At 38.6% G+C, this 19,162-nt stretch overlaps 5 protein-coding genes across 5 annotated transcripts; 2 read left to right on the forward strand and 3 right to left on the reverse strand.

The window, feature by feature from the left end:
• Positions 1-347: 347 nt before the first annotated feature.
• L201_005046 (uncharacterized protein) lies at positions 348-2,695 on the forward strand (the record flags this gene model as incomplete). The annotated part of the gene is made up of 7 exons (XM_066220779.1): positions 348-778; positions 842-1,006; positions 1,071-1,211; positions 1,294-1,681; positions 1,776-1,954; positions 2,044-2,139; positions 2,236-2,695. 7 exons carry the CDS (start codon positions 348-350, stop codon positions 2,693-2,695), a joined length of 1,860 nt encoding a protein of 619 aa, XP_066076876.1.
• A 2,160-nt stretch (positions 2,696-4,855) lies between these two features.
• Positions 4,856-8,543, reverse strand: L201_005047 (uncharacterized protein; the record flags this gene model as incomplete). The annotated part of the gene is made up of 23 exons (XM_066220780.1): positions 4,856-4,935; positions 4,996-5,053; positions 5,106-5,120; positions 5,178-5,205; positions 5,255-5,305; positions 5,363-5,392; positions 5,445-5,464; positions 5,515-5,523; positions 5,662-5,721; positions 5,776-5,817; positions 5,873-5,913; positions 5,971-6,607; positions 6,661-6,720; positions 6,770-6,874; positions 6,929-7,066; positions 7,116-7,169; positions 7,228-7,281; positions 7,348-7,595; positions 7,668-7,713; positions 7,774-7,884; positions 7,993-8,098; positions 8,214-8,305; positions 8,463-8,543. 23 exons carry the CDS (start codon positions 8,541-8,543, stop codon positions 4,856-4,858), a joined length of 2,166 nt encoding a protein of 721 aa, XP_066076877.1.
• Positions 8,544-9,688: 1,145 nt separating this feature from the next.
• Positions 9,689-11,018, reverse strand: L201_005048 (uncharacterized protein; the record flags this gene model as incomplete). Its single annotated transcript, XM_066220781.1, has 5 exons — positions 9,689-9,868; positions 9,986-10,312; positions 10,392-10,460; positions 10,524-10,756; positions 10,859-11,018. The coding sequence occupies 5 exons, from the start codon at positions 11,016-11,018 to the stop codon at positions 9,689-9,691; spliced, it is 969 nt and encodes a 322-aa protein (XP_066076878.1).
• Positions 11,019-12,268: 1,250 nt separating this feature from the next.
• Positions 12,269-14,790, forward strand: L201_005049 (uncharacterized protein; the record flags this gene model as incomplete). Its single annotated transcript, XM_066220782.1, has 5 exons — positions 12,269-12,955; positions 13,097-13,463; positions 13,528-13,616; positions 13,678-13,833; positions 13,891-14,790. 5 exons carry the CDS (start codon positions 12,269-12,271, stop codon positions 14,788-14,790), a joined length of 2,199 nt encoding a protein of 732 aa, XP_066076879.1.
• A 1,187-nt stretch (positions 14,791-15,977) lies between these two features.
• L201_005050 (uncharacterized protein) lies at positions 15,978-19,065 on the reverse strand (the record flags this gene model as incomplete). Its single annotated transcript, XM_066220783.1, has 11 exons — positions 15,978-16,107; positions 16,173-16,256; positions 16,334-16,452; positions 16,540-16,856; positions 16,941-17,054; positions 17,115-17,230; positions 17,331-17,628; positions 17,695-17,841; positions 17,921-18,144; positions 18,233-18,393; positions 18,463-19,065. The coding sequence occupies 11 exons, from the start codon at positions 19,063-19,065 to the stop codon at positions 15,978-15,980; spliced, it is 2,313 nt and encodes a 770-aa protein (XP_066076880.1).
• Positions 19,066-19,162: the final 97 nt, after the last annotated feature.

The following is a 19,162-nucleotide window of genomic DNA, read 5'->3' on the forward strand; positions in this document are numbered from 1 at the left end:
TTTCTCAGAGGTCAGGTCAATTCTATCTCTCACCTCGTTATAGAGTGAAGTTGATAATCAACAATTTCGTCTGACACCTCAATTTTCGTGATCATTCATTCTCCTACTATAGTTTTTAGTTGTTTCGGCGAAATCCGATTAGCCGAGATTGAAAAACCATAAATATTAAAAATATTTCAATCATAATCATCATTAACACAACGATAGTCTGCTGATTATTGTAACGGTTTCCTAAAAAGATTCAAAGAAGAAGAAGTACAGAAACTACTAAAGGAACATCATTCTCAGGTGCGGTAGTCGGGAACTCTGTGTGTTGAAGCATTTGGGAATAGGACATTCAGTCAAAAATGAGCGAAAGACTGAATTCTGGTGGAGGAACGGCATCATCAATTATACCACTGGAACAACAGAACAACAATACAATAACGACTTATCATCCTACTTCTTCTCCTTCACCATCGCATTCTGAAACTCAAATTAAAATAACAAGAAAATCATCGATACTATCAAACTCAGTACCCTTACCAATAGATGAGAACGATGAACCAACTGTCCCTTCAAATAGTATCCGAGATGGTAGTGCTGGAGAAGGGATAGAAATAAAAATATCAAAATCAAGACAGATTCTTATAGCAATGACACTAACATGTATAACTATAATGTCTGCGTCAGGTTCACAAAGTTTAAATATCGGTTTACCGACTATTCAAAAAGATTTGCGTATGAAAGATGTTGATCTACAATGGATCACAAGTAGTTATAGTTTAACCAATGGCTGGTAAGTCATCTACAACTGTACAGCAAAAGGATTCACAGCTAACGATCGATGACATGTGCATAGTTTGCTACTGATAAGTGGTAGATTAGCAGATGTATATGGTAGAAAACTCTTACTTGTAGCAGGAATGTTATGGTTTTCGATATGGGGTTTAGTGGGTGGTTTTATGCAGAATGGTATCGGCTTGGTCGTTACAAGGGCAATGGCTGGATGTGGTGCAGCTATGGCGTGAGTAGTTTGACTTATTTGTCGGCATTGACATAACTCTTAATGCTGAGACGATGAATTGTAGAACACCAAGTGCAATTGGTATCATAGCACATACCTTTGAAGGTCGAGCAAGACAACTTGCTTTTGCTTGTTTTGGGGCAGGAGCTGCATTGGGAGGTGGAATGGGCTTAGTTGTTGGAGGAGTATTCGTATCTTATGTAAAGTAAGTGTGAACCGAATCAGTTTTTATTGCTCCTAACGATTTATACTGATGATCTTCAACTTTATGATGCACCCGTTCATAGACACACGTGGAGATCTGCTTTATGGTTTTTAGCTGGATTGGGATTTGCAGCATCTATAGCAGCTTATATGGTAATACCATGGGATAAATCACATACTTCAGATAAAAGTATAGATTGGATAGGTGCAATGTTAGTTACTTCAGGATTAGTTTTAATTCAATATGTAATTAGTGCAGGTGAAACTGCACCTCAAGGTTGGAAAACAAGTTATATTATAATTTTCATAATTTTAGGTGTTGGTTTATTGATAGCTTTCTTTTTATGGGAAAAAAGAGTAATAAATAAACAAATTAAACCACCTTTAATGAGATTACAGTTATTTACAAGATCAAATGGTAGATTATCGGCTGTTTATTTTATTGGTTTTGCTTCTTGGTTTACTTTTACTGTAAGTGTCCCCTTGTGTTTTTTCTGTTCTTTTCTCTCGCCACAATTAACGTTTTCGATCAGGTGATAGCTGATTACATGATATGCGTAAATAGGCAATTTTATACTACGGGACATTATTCTATCAAGAAGTTCAAGGTACAGGTGCTATAGGTGCAATGTTACGTTTTTTACCTGTTGAAGCTTCAGGTGTAGTATGTAATATTTTAGTTGGACTTCTAATTCATAGAATTCCTGCTTCTTGGATTGTCTGTTTTGGTCTTTTAGCTGGAGGGTGAGTCATTCGAAAGTTGTTCGAAAAAAATTACAGCATATTAGTGGCTATCTCAAATCCTAATTCTACCTTTCATTTTGTTGCGATAGAATCGGAAATATGTGCTTCGCGATATCAGAGAAAGATACAATGTATTGGAAATTACCATTTCAAGGAATGTGGTTATCGACTTTAGGTGCTGATTTGTGAGTACGAGTACTAAGCTATCTACAATGGTAGTACAACCACAACCAGAACGAAGTTGATCTCATTCATTCTATTGGATTTTATGCCAAAATTAGCGTTTTTGCTCCAGCAATGATATTCGTTTCATTACTTTCGTTACCAGATGAACATTCAGTTGCAGGAGCATTATTACAAACAATGATGAGATTAGGTGGATCATTTGGTTTAGCAGTAACTTCTGTGTTAAACGATGTTACGAGGAACAAATCCCTTGAAAAGGCTTTGGGTGCATTAGAAAGTTATTTAAAAGGTTTACAATCTGCTTTTTGGTTATCTGCGGCTGTATCTTGGTTAGCTATGTTGGTGGCTTTAATTAGTTTAAGAGGATTAGGTATTTTAGGTAAAGATAAGGAGGAAGAAAAAGCAGAGCAAGAGCACAAAGGGGGAAAAGGTCAAGAGGAAATTGAATTGAAAGAAAGCGAACAAATTAAAAATATTCAAAACAGCCACATACAAAACGATAATGATATAGAGCCAGCCGGAAGGAGTATAAGTGCGAATAGAAATGATAAATAGAGATGGAAAGGATTACTGAGCGGATGATCAATCGAGTTTTTTTCGGATATTGGATATTATAGTGGATGTATGATCGGAAATTTCTGTAAATCATTGTAACATGTGGTATATAGTAAGTTGACCCACAGCTGTTACAAGGCAATAATGTATAATGCATAATTCAAATACTTACAGCTACTAGTGCACATCTTTGCTGAAAACTTGCCGGAGTTACATCCTCTTCTTACCACTGAGATATCCTTCATACAGTACGAGTGCTTCATACTATTCATCACGCACCGTTCCGAAATGGTCTTTATGGTAGGTTTATTTAGAACTACCACAATAAGGTAAATCATCTGGAACAGGTCTGGGGACGGAAGGAATAGTAGGTTCGACGAAAGGTCGAGATGGCCAAGAAAACATTATTCCTCACAATACTTTCTTTGTTCGGTTTGGTTTGTGGCAGATTGTTTGAGTTGGTTGAAATCGAAATGGAGTATACTGTATGTTTTGAGATTGTGTTGTGGTTGATCTTAAGCTTTCAAAGAGTTTATGAAGGAGTTGAATTTGGAATTAATGGAGAACTTCTCAGAACAAAATGCATTTAAAAGAGTACATTGAATATATGGTTTGTTTTCGGAATGTATAAAGTAATGTGAATATACTGTACAGTGAACAAAAACGTTAAGAGAGAACTTGGGAGAATGACAGAGACTATTCTTGCTGAGCTTCCTGAGTCTTCTCATTTGATGAATTTTACTGCAGAAGAAAAAGGGAAGTAATGTATGAGTCGAACAGAATGCCCTTTCAAAGCTGAAGCACTAGTTATTATGTCATTACTTCTCATTCACGATGGGGTCAGTCTAGCTATGACAGTTGTTTCCAAGCGGGCGGTGATGACGATTCTGTTTCCAAGTATTTTGAAAGTGCACAATCAATGGATGCGATACTTTCAACTGTACTAGGCAAGGAGGTTCTCATAAAAGAAGGAAAGGGGCTTGAGGCGAGGCAATCCTTTCTTTATTGTTATCAGCTATCAGAGGTAATGGAGCACTTTTCAGAGGCGAAATTTGGTTTATCAACTCTTCCTTGTCCATCCAACTAACTAAACAAATAGAAAATATCTTCAACAACAGAGCTTCTACTGAATCTCGTTATCACAAACAGTCAATCCCCCTTCATAACTCCATATCCGTACCAGAAGCTTCGAACTCAATACCTCCCTCCCAGAATCCAGCCTGAATCAACGAAACAAAAAGTTCGTACAGCAATTTTAGTATTGCTCCTTAGCGTCGATTACGGTGAGTCCTCCTTGACAAGATTTACCGTAAACATAACGATCCACAATCCTTTCAGCTAATCTGCTGTGATCCACTCTTCACTGTCATCCCTCACATTAGTTCACTATGCAGCGTCTTCCGCACAGACCAGGTCATGGCCTACCACCTCCTAACCCGCCACCTTATGTAGATCCTGAAAATAAGGTATAAAGAGGATCGAAAATCCCCTTAGGTATAGCAGAGAAGAATGTTTGATGTTGAATCCCTCATACCTCTAACCTTTATTCATTCACTCATTGGGTGGTGCGACATACTACCAATGCTTGTAAAACTAAATCACATGCATGAAAATTGTAATTATTGTACTAGTATATACCAAAGCAGAAGAGCGAAATGTAAATTGAAGCCGATGATGATAATTTTTCGTCGATTTGATCTTGATGTTGATGCTGATAATGAGAAATCATGATGAAAATGCTTGATGCTGTTTATTGATCGTACGACTATTTTATTGCCGGATACTCTACTCTTCCCGTGACATATTGAGGCTTGTGTTGTGGATTGCTGATGATTGAGAACACAATGTTTCTGTTTGATGTTGATGTGGATGTTGAAGCTGAATCATTGACGACAAAAGGGTATAAGAAATGGAAGGGTATCGATATAAAAGCTGAATGAGAACTTGGACTTGGAACATGTATCTAGACCACATATATGTAATGTATGTGAAGGAAGAAAACAATGAGTAAAAGGGAAAGCTTGGTATAAAGGGCAGGGTGTGAAGATCATAGGATATATGACGAAGCAGAAAAGTTGTAACGTGAGATAGTGAGGTAACACATGTTGAGAACAAGGATCAAAATAATATAGCTGATTTCGTAATATCGTTAGAATCGCTTTAGATGCCATAGCTTGATGCGTTGGGAGAAGAGTAATCATAATATTGATTGTCATAACCAGATGAGTAGGATGAAGAGTCTGGATAAGGAAGAGATATTTTAGCAGACATTGCCGAAAGGGAAGAAACAATGTACTTGCTAGAAAATCCGGCGAGTTGAGCTCCAGCAGATCGTTGTCTGACAGCGAGGTTATCGGACTAATGGATGATTAGCGCCTTATGTTCGAAACTTATGTCAGGAACAACTCACATCGGGGAAAGGTTCCTAATTTGGAGTTCGTTTTAGCGGTCATCCTATAGCGAACAGAGAACAAGAGCTTACTGGTTTACCCTTCATCCTACCGCTTGAACTATTACATCATTAGCTACTATAACCAATGCTGAGCCTGAAAGACTCACTAGAAGATTTGAGGTCTCCAATCTTCGATTACACCCATAACAGCCGAGTTTCTGAAGTTGATCCGTATTAGTCTCGATATTTCATCAGTTCAAAGATGAATTACTCACTTGAATTTATTGATCAAGGCAGCCTTTCCTCTATGGTAGACGTTAGCTTGGTAATTTAATCAGCGCGTGGATCCTTGCTTACTGTATATCGGCATAGGATACCTGTATTTCGGGTCAGCATGTATAATCCGGTATAATGCAAACCAACATACCTGAAGGACCTTTTCACTAGAAAACATATTCCACTTTTTGCCCACTTTGGCTTGAATGAATTGATACAGCGCTGAGACCGAACAAAAGTTGACAAAGGCATATCCAACCTGAGCTGTCAGCAGGTGTACTGCTGATCAGGGACTTACGTTACAGCAGTTCTTGAAATCAAATCGAAGATACACAAAGTCGTATTCACCGGGCACAACCTGTAGCATGGTGATGATGTCAGACTCAATTGTAGCTCAAACAAGTGAACTCACCTCTTCAAGGATATCAACAAGTTCTTGTCGGGATAATTTATTCTACTCCAACACCGTTAGCATTAGATACGTATATATAATACCAAATCCAACGCACCGGCACATCCTTGATCATGACAGTTGTTCTGTTATCAAGCCCTGCACAATCGAATTGTTAATGTAGCTTCTTTTGTGAACTTAAGGGAAACAACATACCTGATAAAATCCTTTCCGGAAAAACTCTATTTTGAGCAGGTATAGCTTTTCTATCATTGTTGTTCCAATGACCACCAAGACCTTGACCTTGTCTAGCTCTAGCTTCAATATCGGCATTGTTAATGAGACCTTGTACTGTACCTGGCTCATGCAGTCGTCGACCAAGAGCAAGCAATTGAGCGGGAGTCTCATAGCCTGTTTGAGATCCTATCATAGATGCCCTGTCCCAGCTTCTTGGAGTAGAGTAACCTGACTGAGAAGCTGTAGAGTAAAGAGAAGAAGGTTTTCGTGAACCAAATACATCTTGATCACTTCTGATACGATTGAACGTTGAACTTTTGGGAGTATGGAGGGAGCTAGAGTTACTTGCTCCGGCAGAGGCAGGATATCCGAACACATCTGAGGAGTCAGTTGAATCAAGTTGGCGTCTGTATGTAGGATCATTTACTCCAAGCTTTCCGGGAGCGTAAGCGGCAGAGCGAAGAGTGTATTTGGTAGACGTGGAGAAGCAAGAGCTGGTTTCGATATTTGGCTGAACGTAAGAAACGGAGATCAAAGCTTGTCCAGCTTTTTGCGAATCGAGTGCTTGTATCGCTGTTGCAGCATTCCGAGTGTCGAAGAACTCGGCGATGAATAGCTGTGAAATCATTATGAGAAAGATTGGAAAAAAAAACAGCTGTCACAACTTACTCTGCCTTCGTGACCAATTGCCTCGAATCGTTGCAGGTTACCGAAGCCGGATAGAATTTTCTGATACCTGGTCAGCTTGTGCAATTTCCTTGGAATTCACTTCACATACCTGCATGTTGCTTTTGGTCACACCGACTCCACCTGATATTTCCAGTTTAATAACAGCAACTGAGTTTTCCCATATTGCCTCCCACCCCGATGAACGGCCGATAGTCTGAATCACGCAATCCTCAGTCAAACAAGGTTTAACAGAATGGAATGAACTCACGGATCGAACAACGGTTTCTTCTGTCTTCATACAGTGGAGTTGGATAGTCGGACCATCCTGTCGGAAGCGGACAAAACCCTTGCGAAGGGTTTCATACAGCTTCATCGCTTCCCTAGAATCATAAAATGCGACAAGGACCTAAAAGCATGGATAAGCCATCGAGTAGTCAAATTAGTTTGGAACTCACAAAGCCTTTACTCTTTATGTGTTTGATAACGATAGCCTTAAATTTGCAAATTGACTGTGTAGAGGTCAGTGTTTTGTGGCTAGGCAGAGAAGGACAGGAAGGCTACACTCACTTGAATAAGATCTCTAATTTCGTCTTCCGTAGTATCTCGAGGTACTTGTTGGATCTAAATATACATAAACAGTATATATCGTTAGATGTCGAGGTAGCCTAGATAGCCGAAGTAACTTACCAGAAGATACCTCCCTACATCCTCAGGGCTTTCCTGTTGAGCGGCAAAAGCCATGTGTAACTGTCTTTCTCCCTTGCTATGACCTTCATCCATTGTACCTGATACTCGAGACTGTAAGGGTGAAGTAGGAGTATAAGGTGTTTTGATAGAATGACCAGTAGAAGGAGTGTAAGGGCTATAAGCAAGTGAAGGTGTGGGGGCATAGGTGCTGGGATGAGATGGTTTGTGCGGAGTTGTACTATTCGATGCTAGATGAGTAAAAGTCAACAATCAGTATGTTTGTCCAAACAGCGGTGGAAGGTTGAATAGCGGTCGCTTACCTGCTTTCTCCTTCGTGGTTGTTGGCTCCTTCTTATTACCAGCATTCTACCAGGATATATAGTCAGCGAATGAAAAGAACAAACAAGAATGTAGTGCAAGGCTTACTGCAAAGGCATCTTGAGAAGAGCTGGTAGCATTCAAAGATAATCTTGCTAGTCTATCGAGAAATTTATCTGTACTCGATTCTGGCTTGAAAGAAGAAGAGTTTGGGTTGAGCTAGTTATAAATGATCAATCATCAACACACTTATACCACGATGTTCTCTGAAAATGGAAAGATGATGAGAAAGGGATTATGTTTATGACTTTAGGAAAATGAACTTACTGAGCTTTTTCCTTCGTCCTTTTCCTTTTCTTGCTCGTCTTTTACCGCGTCCGCTTTAGATAACTTTTGCTTTGCACTGAGAGTAGGTGAAGTAGGTGTTGGAATCCTGTAAAGGTCTCGTAAGCATGGATATTGAGGAAAAGGCAGACAACCACAAGCAAGACTTTGACAGTATAATGAATGAGAGATGATATGGTGGTAAAAGTAAAGTGGTTACTAACCTAACTACTACCGGTGAATACTTCTTTCCTTTACCCGGTGAAGGTGTTTCTACTTTAGCGTCATGAGTTTTGGTAGGAGTAGAGGGAAATACCTAAAAATGCAGGACAGATGAAAGGTTTCAGCATGACAGTATCTTTAAATATGAGAAATGGATAAGTCAAATATACGAATGAGGAAGGGAAGGAAATGTAAGGAAAGGTATGGGAAAGGGAGTTATTGTACGCTAAGGTGATACCAATACAACTCACCTTGTTCATGTTTGTGTTTGAAGGAGACTCAGCTGACGATTGTGAAGACAGACTCGCAGCTGGAGTAAGCGGAATCGCCATATTGTATGAGTTGGTGGAGAAGTGAATTCGCAATTATGATATGAAGAGGGAAAAAAAAGGAAAGATACAATTCGAAATGACGAAAGAAGGAAGATGGAGTGATTCTGATTCGGTTAATTTGTTTGTTAAACAGGATTTATACGTTCTATTTGAATTTGAGAACAGAGATGATGTATTAGATACAATGATTGAAATGGAAAGATATTTGTAAATACCCTTTAGATGAGTAAGAGAGATGAGATGAGATGAAGTTGATGATGAAAAAGAAAGATAGAATGAGATGAAGGAAAGAAGGAAGATGAGGTTTAAAAAGAGATGTCAAATCGTATTAAATAGTCAGTGAAAGTGAAACTAAACTTTTCCATTTACACTTTATAATATTCAATACAATTTTGATGGTAATCGTGTATCAGTTAACACCCTGAGCTGAAATCTTGTGCTTATATAAAGTGTTGTACTTACTGTTTGTGTATGTTTGATCGTCGTTTGATGCTAATTTTCATCGTTTTCTAGATACAAAAATCAATATCATACGCGTCGAATTCCTTGATTTGACGCACAGACCATTGGATTTTCAGCAGATTTTGATTGATATTGAATTTTCAGGGTGGGCTGTCATTATGATCTGTCTTGATTGACGTGTCTCTACACGTGAAAGGTTGTTACTGCATTGTTAAGCTCAAATTTTGATTCATTCTCCCTCTCCTCACTGATATTGACCAGATAGAAGAAGTGTTTGATGTTGTATTGGAACCATTGCATGTAAGGGCTGTGGGTCAAAGGAGGAGCTCATGTATGTCTACGAATACATAGTAATAGTGGATGGTGTGTAAAAGATCTAAAAGGTTAGTCACAAGGATGAGTCGTGTTTCAGCTGAGTCTGATGGTGTTGATCAGTTGATTATTGATTATTACGCCCTGCTCTAGCAATGTGAGGCCGAAAGGAGGAACAACCTGAATAACTAATCTTCTTTCTACTGGTCGATAAAATGATGTCACAACCCACTTGACCGCATTTTAGCTTTCAACATTGTAAATCAAGTCAAGACCGTCAGATAATTATATGCATTTAGCATTTAGGACTCGCCTTTCATTCTCCTCCTTTCCCTATTATTGATTATATACCTTGTGCGGAAAATAAGCGATCACTTCCTCTTCCCTTTCTTCCCTTTACCGCCACCACCTCCACTACCACCAGAATTATGTGATTGTTGAGCTGTACTACCTTGTGTGAAACCTGTTCCCATACTTTCTTTACCACCTTTCCTCTTATTTTGAGCAGCAATATATGAAGCTCTTTGCTTGAGAGGGGTCCATCGTTCAGGCTGAAATCGTACAAAGAGAGTTAGTAAGCAGCGAGCTTCCATAAATGACTGTTGTAACTCAGATAACATGGTACAATAAGGGTCCAACGAGATAGTTGTAACATATGGTACACTCACGTCTTCAGTGAAAGGTTTTCCAACCACAGCGTCTTTAGGTAATTTATGCTTTCTTTTAACTTCAACTCCTTTACTTGCTCCTGCTATATTTGTGGTTGTTGATGACGATGACTTCTTTTCTGTAGGAGCTTTGACGAGAGCAGTTTTCTTTTCTACTGTTTTTTGTAATCCACCTGTTGACCATCCTGTGGGTAAAGAAGGTACATTTGATTCTAAATCATTTCCTGAGGTAGATGGTAAATGTGATTTATAAGTTGATGTTGAAAATTCTTGATGTGATGATGCAGCTGATAGGTTTGTGAGTATATCAGAATGTTCAGGTGATGACTAAATTGAAATATATATCAGTTGGTTAGTATTGAGCAAGATCAATATGATGTGACTGCTACGATATATAATAACTTACAGAACCAACATTAACTAAAAGATCGTCGTAAATCTCTTGGGCACGTTGATATTCTCCTAATCTGTATCGCTGGAAGAGCAGGTATTAAACAATTAGCTATATAATACGCTGAACTTGTTCATAGACACTCACAATTTGAGCTTCAAGATGATGCACTTTTCTATCATCTTTACCGTTAATCAAGTCCAATGCCTCCTTTTCTCTGTGTAATCTATATAGACAGTATGCTTTTTCAAATTCCAATGATTCAGCATCTTTAGGTGGATTTTCTAATAAAGTCAAAGCTGAAGTGTAATCATCCGTTTGAAGTTGTAAGAAAAGAAGTGTTTGATATGCTGCTTGAGATGTTGGATCAAGTAATAATACTAATTCGAAATGTAAATCTGATCAGGAATCTATGTCAAACCATTACACGTCTGACAAGCTCCAGGAGCAGTGTCATGTGCAAACTTGAGAACCAAACTCACTCTTCTTACATGTCTTTATGGCATTGCTGTAATATCCATCATCAATTTGATCCGTTAAAGCTCTGTAAAGTTTTGGTAATCTTTCTTCAACTGATCGAGGAGGTCTGGGTGTGAAGGTCTTGCGACTCTTGGTCGGAGCAGCAGTCTTGGTGGATGACATAATGTCAAGCTATCAAATATGCTTCGAAGTGGTCTGCCACCTATTGTCGTAGATTCCATATACAAATTGATTGATGCGTTGAATTAAACCGCTACATACATCCTACATCCACGAACGTCTATTGACGTGCTAACCGGACCACATCATGGCATGCCTAGTTCAGATAATTCATCTGAAAGACGAACAGTGAGCCTATTTTTTGCGCAGTTATAGAACTTTGAATGAGAGATCCAGGCGGTCTGATCCGTCATTCTTAGCTCGGTTTTGATTTATGATGCTTTTTAGACTGTTTTCCGGTGACGTTGACCCTGTACTCAATTTCTACCTCACCACCGCTTTTTAGCGTCGTAGCTCTAGGTCTCTTAAGGACTGGTCTTTGACAATCGATTGCTTTATCCGGTCCGGGCATCAACGAGTAGAAAGCATACTGTATGTATCACGATAGCAATTCCGCTGTTTTTTATAATTTATGCATTATCATTACAAGTTTTTGATCTTTATCCGACTGCTCGACATACAAATCGCACTTCTATACCGTACAAAGAGCCGACTAGCTATATGGTAGGCAAAATATCAGTTGACTCCCGCTTATCAGAAGATACCGATAACACAGCTCGATAAAACGGTTGTATGAACAAAAGAAGGAAGCATTTTTTTCCAGCTCGGATCGACGTCGTACATTCGTAAATTGCCCTTTCAAGAATCTGTAAGCTTACATGTATAACCAGTCTACGTAAAAAGCTACAATTCACATATCTATCCTTATCAACTCAGCTTTATATCTTCTACATCTTCTTCAATCATCAATAATAGTTTCTTATAACAAAGCACAAGACATATATCAGCATCAGGCATTACAGTGGATCAATCAGTAGAGTATCATATTTCCGCGTTATCGATTTGATACGAGAATAGAACAATAATTCGCCTTTTGAATCAAATTACATTTCTCATAAACGTCATACATACGGCATAACGCATAACTACTCATACATAAACAGTTTCACCATCATACATCAAGCAATCACCGTTTTAGAAACTATTTTGGCGTTATATCTGCATATCTAGCTCCTTTGAAAACTTATTACTGAAGCATACAATCAAAAAAAAAATCAGAGTAAGAGGTATGTAAGCATGTTACTGCTCTATTCTCTTTCATGAGATCTGACCTTCGTTCTTTGCTGACTCGATCAAGATTATTAGTGAAGAAAGTTATCAGCTGTAATAATCGTTAGAAGAAGGTTATCAAGATGGGTAACACATCTTCATCCCAGTCTGGATCATCTTCACAAGTCCCAACATCCACATCCAACTCCACAGCACCAACACAAGAAACATTTTCATCGAATGGAGCTTCAGGTGGCCTTCAAGTATCGAGTTCTCAGCCTATTATACGACCTAGATCAGGGACAAATTCGAATGGTACGACGCCCGGAGGAGGATCATCTTCTACAACAGCATTTCATTCAGGATTAACACCACCAACGTCACCTCCATCACCACCTCCACCTAGCACACCATTATTATTACCATTTGCTGGACATTTATCACCACAAAATCCACATTGTTTATCACATCCACAAGCACATGATTATTCAAAATCTACAGTAACAAAATTAATTCTACAAAGTAAATTAGCACCATTTTATAGAGGTTTAGAAGATTTTGAAGAAGATTGGACAGAAGATGAAATTCAAAAACAATTAAATGAAATTAGAGAACAAGATTTAGAAGATGGTATTGAAAATTCTTTCACAGAAAGAATTAAAGATGAATTAAATGAGAATAATAAATCTACAATAGGTTCGATGACTAAAAAAATTGGTATAATGAATAATAAACAAAAATTACAGAAAAAAGAAGATGAAAAAGAAGAAAGAGTAAATAGAGAAAGGAAAGCTTATCGAAATGCTGTCGAATGTCCAATCTGTTTCTTGGTGAGTTACGCGATTTTTTTTTTGGCTCATTATAACTAGTTCATACCCACACTTGTCATCGTCTTGCTGGTCTTGTGACCTGTTGTACATTCTCATCCGTGGGTTAATCAATTCCGCACGCTAACATCATTCCGTTTTTAGAATTATCCACCCAATATCAATACATCGAGATGTTGTCAACAACCAGTTTGTACAGAATGTTTCGTTCAAATCAAAAGATCTGAAGCCACTTTAACACATTTAGAAAGTGATCCAGCATGTTGTCCATTTTGTATGGAAACTGACTTTGGTGTGATTTATGAAAGACCTATAACTCCTTTAGATAGTTCTTCAAGTGTGGCTCTAGCAACCTCGCCTGGATCTGAAGCTGATGCATCAAGTTTCAGTCAAGCTCTAAGTTTAGGTAGTGAAGCTGAATTAAATGTCGGTCCCGGTATGAATCCAAAAATGAAGGAAACTGTAAGAAGAAAGAGCGTCAGCTCGAAAGCTCAAGAAGTCGTTACCATCGGTAAGTTGTTTATATGCGATGTCACAACGTCGAGAAGCTTACCTATGTCTCTTTGGGCATTCAGATGAGATTAGACCGGATTGGGAAAACAAACTAAATGCAGTTAAAGCTGCTGCCGCTAGGAAAGCTTCCAGACGAATTGTTATGCGACAGGTTAGTTCGATGTTTCGCCCATATAGCGTTTGCACAGTAAGAACTGATGTCTAACATCCAGGTTGGAGACCGATTGATACCGATTGGGTTCACTTCATCTCGTGCGCCTGGTACAGCAGACTTCAGTATGTCTGTAGGTCAACAGAGCGGTAACAACGAGTCAGGATCCAGAAGATCAAGTAGAAGGTCGTCAAACAGAGAAAGGGAATTGGAAGAAGTGAGTACTTTGTAGTTGTCTCCTTCAATATGTCCAGATTTACTGATATTTCATCAGATAATGATTGAAGAAGCAATGAGGTTATCTTTGATGGATCACGAAGACCATCAACGTAAATTAGCAGATGAAAGGCGAAAGTCATCAGTATCAAGTGTATCATCTCCGTTGAATCCAGCCAATGCATCAACACAAAGTAACGCATCTTCTTTCGGTGGTCCACCAGTCATAATAACTTCACAAGCTGGACCTGGACCTTCAACATCTTCATCTAGAAGACCATCTAATGCTGATTTGGGAACAACAAAACAGTCAGGAACAAGTAAATTACTATCTAAAATAAATCATGTTAGAGCAAGAGCAAGTTCATCAGCATCCAGTAAAAATGGCGGAAGTGGTGATTACAAATCTGTAACTTTTGCCTCAACAACGAATACTTCTTCGAATTCACCTAAACCTTCACCGCCTGGTTCAGCAGCTCCATCAAGACAGAATACTTCTCAAGCCACCCCACTACCATCGTCATCAACCGCTCCTTCATCCGCGCCCATAGCGACAATTGCTGCTCCAATAGTTCAACCAATACCAACTAAACCGCATCCAATAAATACCCATTCGAAACATACTTCTTCATCCATATCTTCAAGTGGATTAAGTCCGACTTCACCTGCACCTGTTGCAGCAGGACCCATAACTACTTTAGCTAGTCCTGCAGCTGAAAGATCAAACCATCACAATCATCAATCTTCTGACTATATCAGTTCTAATGAAAGTGGTAGTGGAGGAGGAGGATTACCAAGATTGAGTTTAGATATGCCTGCTTTAACTCCTGATCATAACAACGAAGTCAAAGGTAAACAACCTGTCAGACCAACACATTTGGAAAGGATGGATAGTGAAATGAGTGAAGCTACTGTAGGACCAGGAAATTACGCTCAATTAGACAGTGACGAGGAGTGAACCTAGTTCATGATTTTAGTTTATCTTCATTAAACTCGCGGGAGTCCTTAGGGTCACAAGCAGAAAAGTAGTAAAGAATTGGATGTCGTACATGTATCCATGGTATTGAGGGAAAAACAAAAAGGGGAATCAAATGGAATCGATACTTGTTCCGAGCCAAACGTGATTCTGTTGTTGATATTGGAGGTTTTTGATCATATAAAGGGTTTGTTATCGCTTTTCCCTTATTTTCTTATGTTGTGCTTTTATACTACGAAATCATATATCATTTTCCTTTGGTCTTATAGACTATCCTTCTATCTCGCTTTATTTCTTTCCTTCATCGAGCCAATTGTATTGTCATCATTCTTCGTTTCCTTCCTTCTTTAAATCTTTTCGTATTTCATTTCATATTTCATCTCTTTTTTTCAGGGTTTTCATATACAGTATTAGTACATTTCATTCTTTGTGTTAACGATTTTGCAATAGCTGGTTATATATGCAATATTATGTATATTCTTATTGACTAATTAGAGTAGGAACCACAAAAGAAAACTTACACAGGCTATCGATCGTAAGGAAATAGCTCAGCTGTAAATCATGAATGATGAACAATACGATTACTAAAATATGTCCATGTCCTGGAAAAAATGGATGAGTGATTTTCAATGCATAAATTATGATTATTATTCCATGTGACATTATATATTGGGTAACGGTTCAATTATCTATAACTATATGTACAGTACTCGCACAGTACATTACATCAATAAGAAAAAAGTAGACATTATGAAATGATTGAATTAAGTGATTTGATCAGATCACTGATTATAGAATATTAATGGAAAAAGACATGCTAAGTATGCTGAGTATTAAGGGGAATGAAATTGTGATTATTAGTTATATTGTATTGTATTGAATTCGTGTACCACAAAGTCATTGTTCCACTTCATCCAAGTAGATATGTTCGTTATTGTATTGTGGTGTTTTTATAGCTACAAAGTTGTGACTGATTATGCTGGTAATGTCTAATGTACATATATGGTGAACCTATTCGTATGAATCATTTAAAGAAGTTGAATTGAAATATCAAGGCTTTACAAGATAGGTCAAATGGGCCTTTAGCATAATCTAACAATGGTCAAAAGGTTTTTTTGAATTAGTGTATGCTCCACAAATCTGATGCTAAGTCTCTAATCGAACAACACTTACAAAACCTGTAATCCTAAATCATCGCAAACCTCCTTCCAGTCTGCTCTAGGTTCATTTGAATCTGATCTTCTCCAGACTTCTGTTATGATCCTGTTTGCAGTTTCAATATCGAAGCAACATTGAGATCTATCAAAATTCGACATCCCATTAACATATATCTTATTGAAAGTTGATGTTCCTGTCAAACTCACTTGAATCCTTCCAGAAGTGTTAAAACCCATTGTCTAGACGGTCCGCCTACGCATGACCCAGCAATGATAGCTGGCCAAGTTAAACTATAATCACGAAGCAATTTGGCAAGAATCAGCTTCCGTCAAGTTATATTGAGGATGGATCCATTGGTGTCACTTACTCAATTGACATGCCCAAAGCTGCAGTTGACCAAGAACAGTGTTGCAAGACTTGTTGGGCAGCATTTTGTACTCTTACATCGTCTTGATGACACTTGAAAACCATTTTCAAAAGCAGGATCTGGGTAAACGTTTGTAATTATTAGCTTTGCTACATAAAGGAGAAAATGTACTCATTGACACGATAAACAGAAAAATTTGGACTAACCTTCATAGCATAAGCATAAGCTCTATTACCGACTTGAACTCTTTCATGTTCTAATGTACTTAATTGTAAACTTTCAATCCAAGCATCTACATCTTGATTCAATTGTCTAGCCTCGACGACTAATGGATCTAAAGGCGTATCATTCAATAATCCTTTCGCTAGATTAGCCAAGAGATTATTTTGATTTGTATAGGTACAGGAAGAATCGGTTGGTAATGGTATTGAAGTATCCATTTCGGTGATTATGACATTTGATTTAGCTACTCTAGCTAAAAGCCGAGTTACTCTTGCGAAGAGAAGGACCATGACTCGGGACACTGAAAGAATGAGTAGGATTTGTCAGTATTTGTGTTGAATTGTATGTGAGTATGAAAAAAAAAGAAAATTGAAAAGGCACGTACTTCCAAACTGTTTTTCAACAGAATGTTCTTCATATGTTGATCGACTAGCTTCCAACCACCAACTTTCCCATCTATCACTAAATAAACTTGGTTCTTGTCCAGTGGTCAAGCAACCTGCAAGGGGCTCACGTCAGCTTCTTGGATTATTATCGCAGACAGGCAGCCGACACTTACTGAAAGTTTCGTAAATTGCCAAGATTTCAAGCATCAATCGTGCAGGAGAAACTGTAACGCCATCCGTCAATTTACGTGGTTCAGATCTTTTGAGCATTTCAGCTGGACCACCTCGGCTGAACAGTGTCAATTTTACATAAATTAGCCCTTTTATCCAGTCGACCAGTTGATCGTGCAAGATGATGGCGAGTTTGGAAGTAGATTTGGTTTACTTACATAGCAACCATTTCTTTAGCCAAATTGAAATTATCCATCCAGCCACTACCTCCAAAGAAAATGTCTATCGTTCCTAAAGCTGTACTTGCTCCCAAAGCAGCATCTGATATGGCACCATTACCATCCCTTACAGCTCTTCTAACCATTTCTTTTCCGGTATCTCTAAGCGTTGAAGCGTATTGGAACATGGCCGCTGTCTGTGACGTTGCTACCCCAGATCTAGCTAAAAGGAATGCTTGATGTATAGCTCCTGTACCTAGTAAAGCTACTCTGAGTGCATCCGCTGAAGGATTTACGCCTATTCAATCAAATTTGATCAGCGAACTTTGCATAAGCAAATTAAGTATGCAAAGGAGCGACTTACCTCTTGGGGAATCTAAAGCTAAAGGTAAATTGATCGCTAACATAGGATTAAGACCACTTGGGATTGCCATCATCAGTGAAGCTGCGTTAGCACAGTAGTGGAGAATTAAACTTCTTTCTTCTGCTGTAGGGAACCAGGGAAGAAGGACTATATCGAACAAGTAGTATGTCAGTAAACGCACTTCTCCTAATTCAACTTCGTCAATGCAGGCGAAAACTGAACATACAGTTCGGCGTAGACAACATGGGAGCGCCGCCACCTGACGTCGCCCAATCCTGCTTTCCAATCTGACTAGCCAAATACTGTTCACCAGAACCAGCTAACTCGGCACTTAATGCTAGACCTGAATCATAGCCAGTATTTGCAGTAGCATCCAAGCTGGGTTCAACGAGAGTACCATCCCAGCCAATCTGTGCTGATGAAGTTGTTCCGTTCTGCTGATCTGATGGCCTACGAAACGTGTAGAATAAGGTATAAGTGTACACAGTAACGAAATCCAAGCGAACAACAAGAGACATTGTACGAGATAGATACGTACAGTTGTTTTCGCTTTCCTGTGTCAGAGCGTCTACGTTTCGGTGCGGGTCTACTACTTTCTTCTTCACTTTCACTGGCTTCTGAATTACTTCTTGATCCATGTCCATGTTTTCCCTTTGAACCCGATTTTTTGGTACTTTCTCCTGAATCAGGATATTGACACTATAATCAAATCAGTACATCAGCCATCACAAACCGATATCATGCGGTCGAAACATAGATAAAACATACTTCTTTTTTAGCTATTATACACCTTTTGCAAGTTGGTCTACCCTCATCACATTTAATTCTTCTTGCACGACAACATAAACAACCTGTTCTTGTTCGACTATACTTTTGTCTTCTTTTTTGCCCACTTCTTCCACTTGATTTAGGTTGATCACTATTTGCGGGTCCATTGGGTGCAGGAGAATTCCTAGCTGAAGTAGGTGCAGAAGCATTTGGTGTAGATTCATGTTCTGATGCAGTAAATTCATCCCAATTTGATTTTGATACTGAATGTCTTTGTAGTATATCTGATTTGCTGGGATTTGAGTATAAGTTGTTATTTGGACTAAACATCTTGTTATTGCTGTTATGATTATCTGTTAATGAAGATGATGAAGCAGTATTTTCCAATCCTATGGTAGAGAAAGTTGAATTACCTAATACTCCTGAATTTGGATAATATGTTGAAGAACTGGATGGTCCTACTGATTGATACAAGCCTGCGAGTGGTGATGTAATAGTAGGCTGTTGTGAGGATGCTGGCGATGATGTTGCAATTTCAAGCGGAACAGGGTGTAATAAAGAAGCATAAGGATATCTTGGATCTGAAGGTGGATGTGATTTCATTGTATTGGCACTTTGTTATGATTAAATTATGAGATAAAAGAGAGGCGATAGCATCGTTAGCAATAGTACAACAAACGTAAACGCAATATTCCACCAA

The sequence above is a fragment of the Kwoniella dendrophila genome, chromosome 6 (genome assembly GCF_036810415.1).
Source record: "Kwoniella dendrophila CBS 6074 chromosome 6, complete sequence".
NCBI classification, from domain to species: Eukaryota; Fungi; Basidiomycota; class Tremellomycetes; order Tremellales; family Cryptococcaceae; genus Kwoniella; species Kwoniella dendrophila.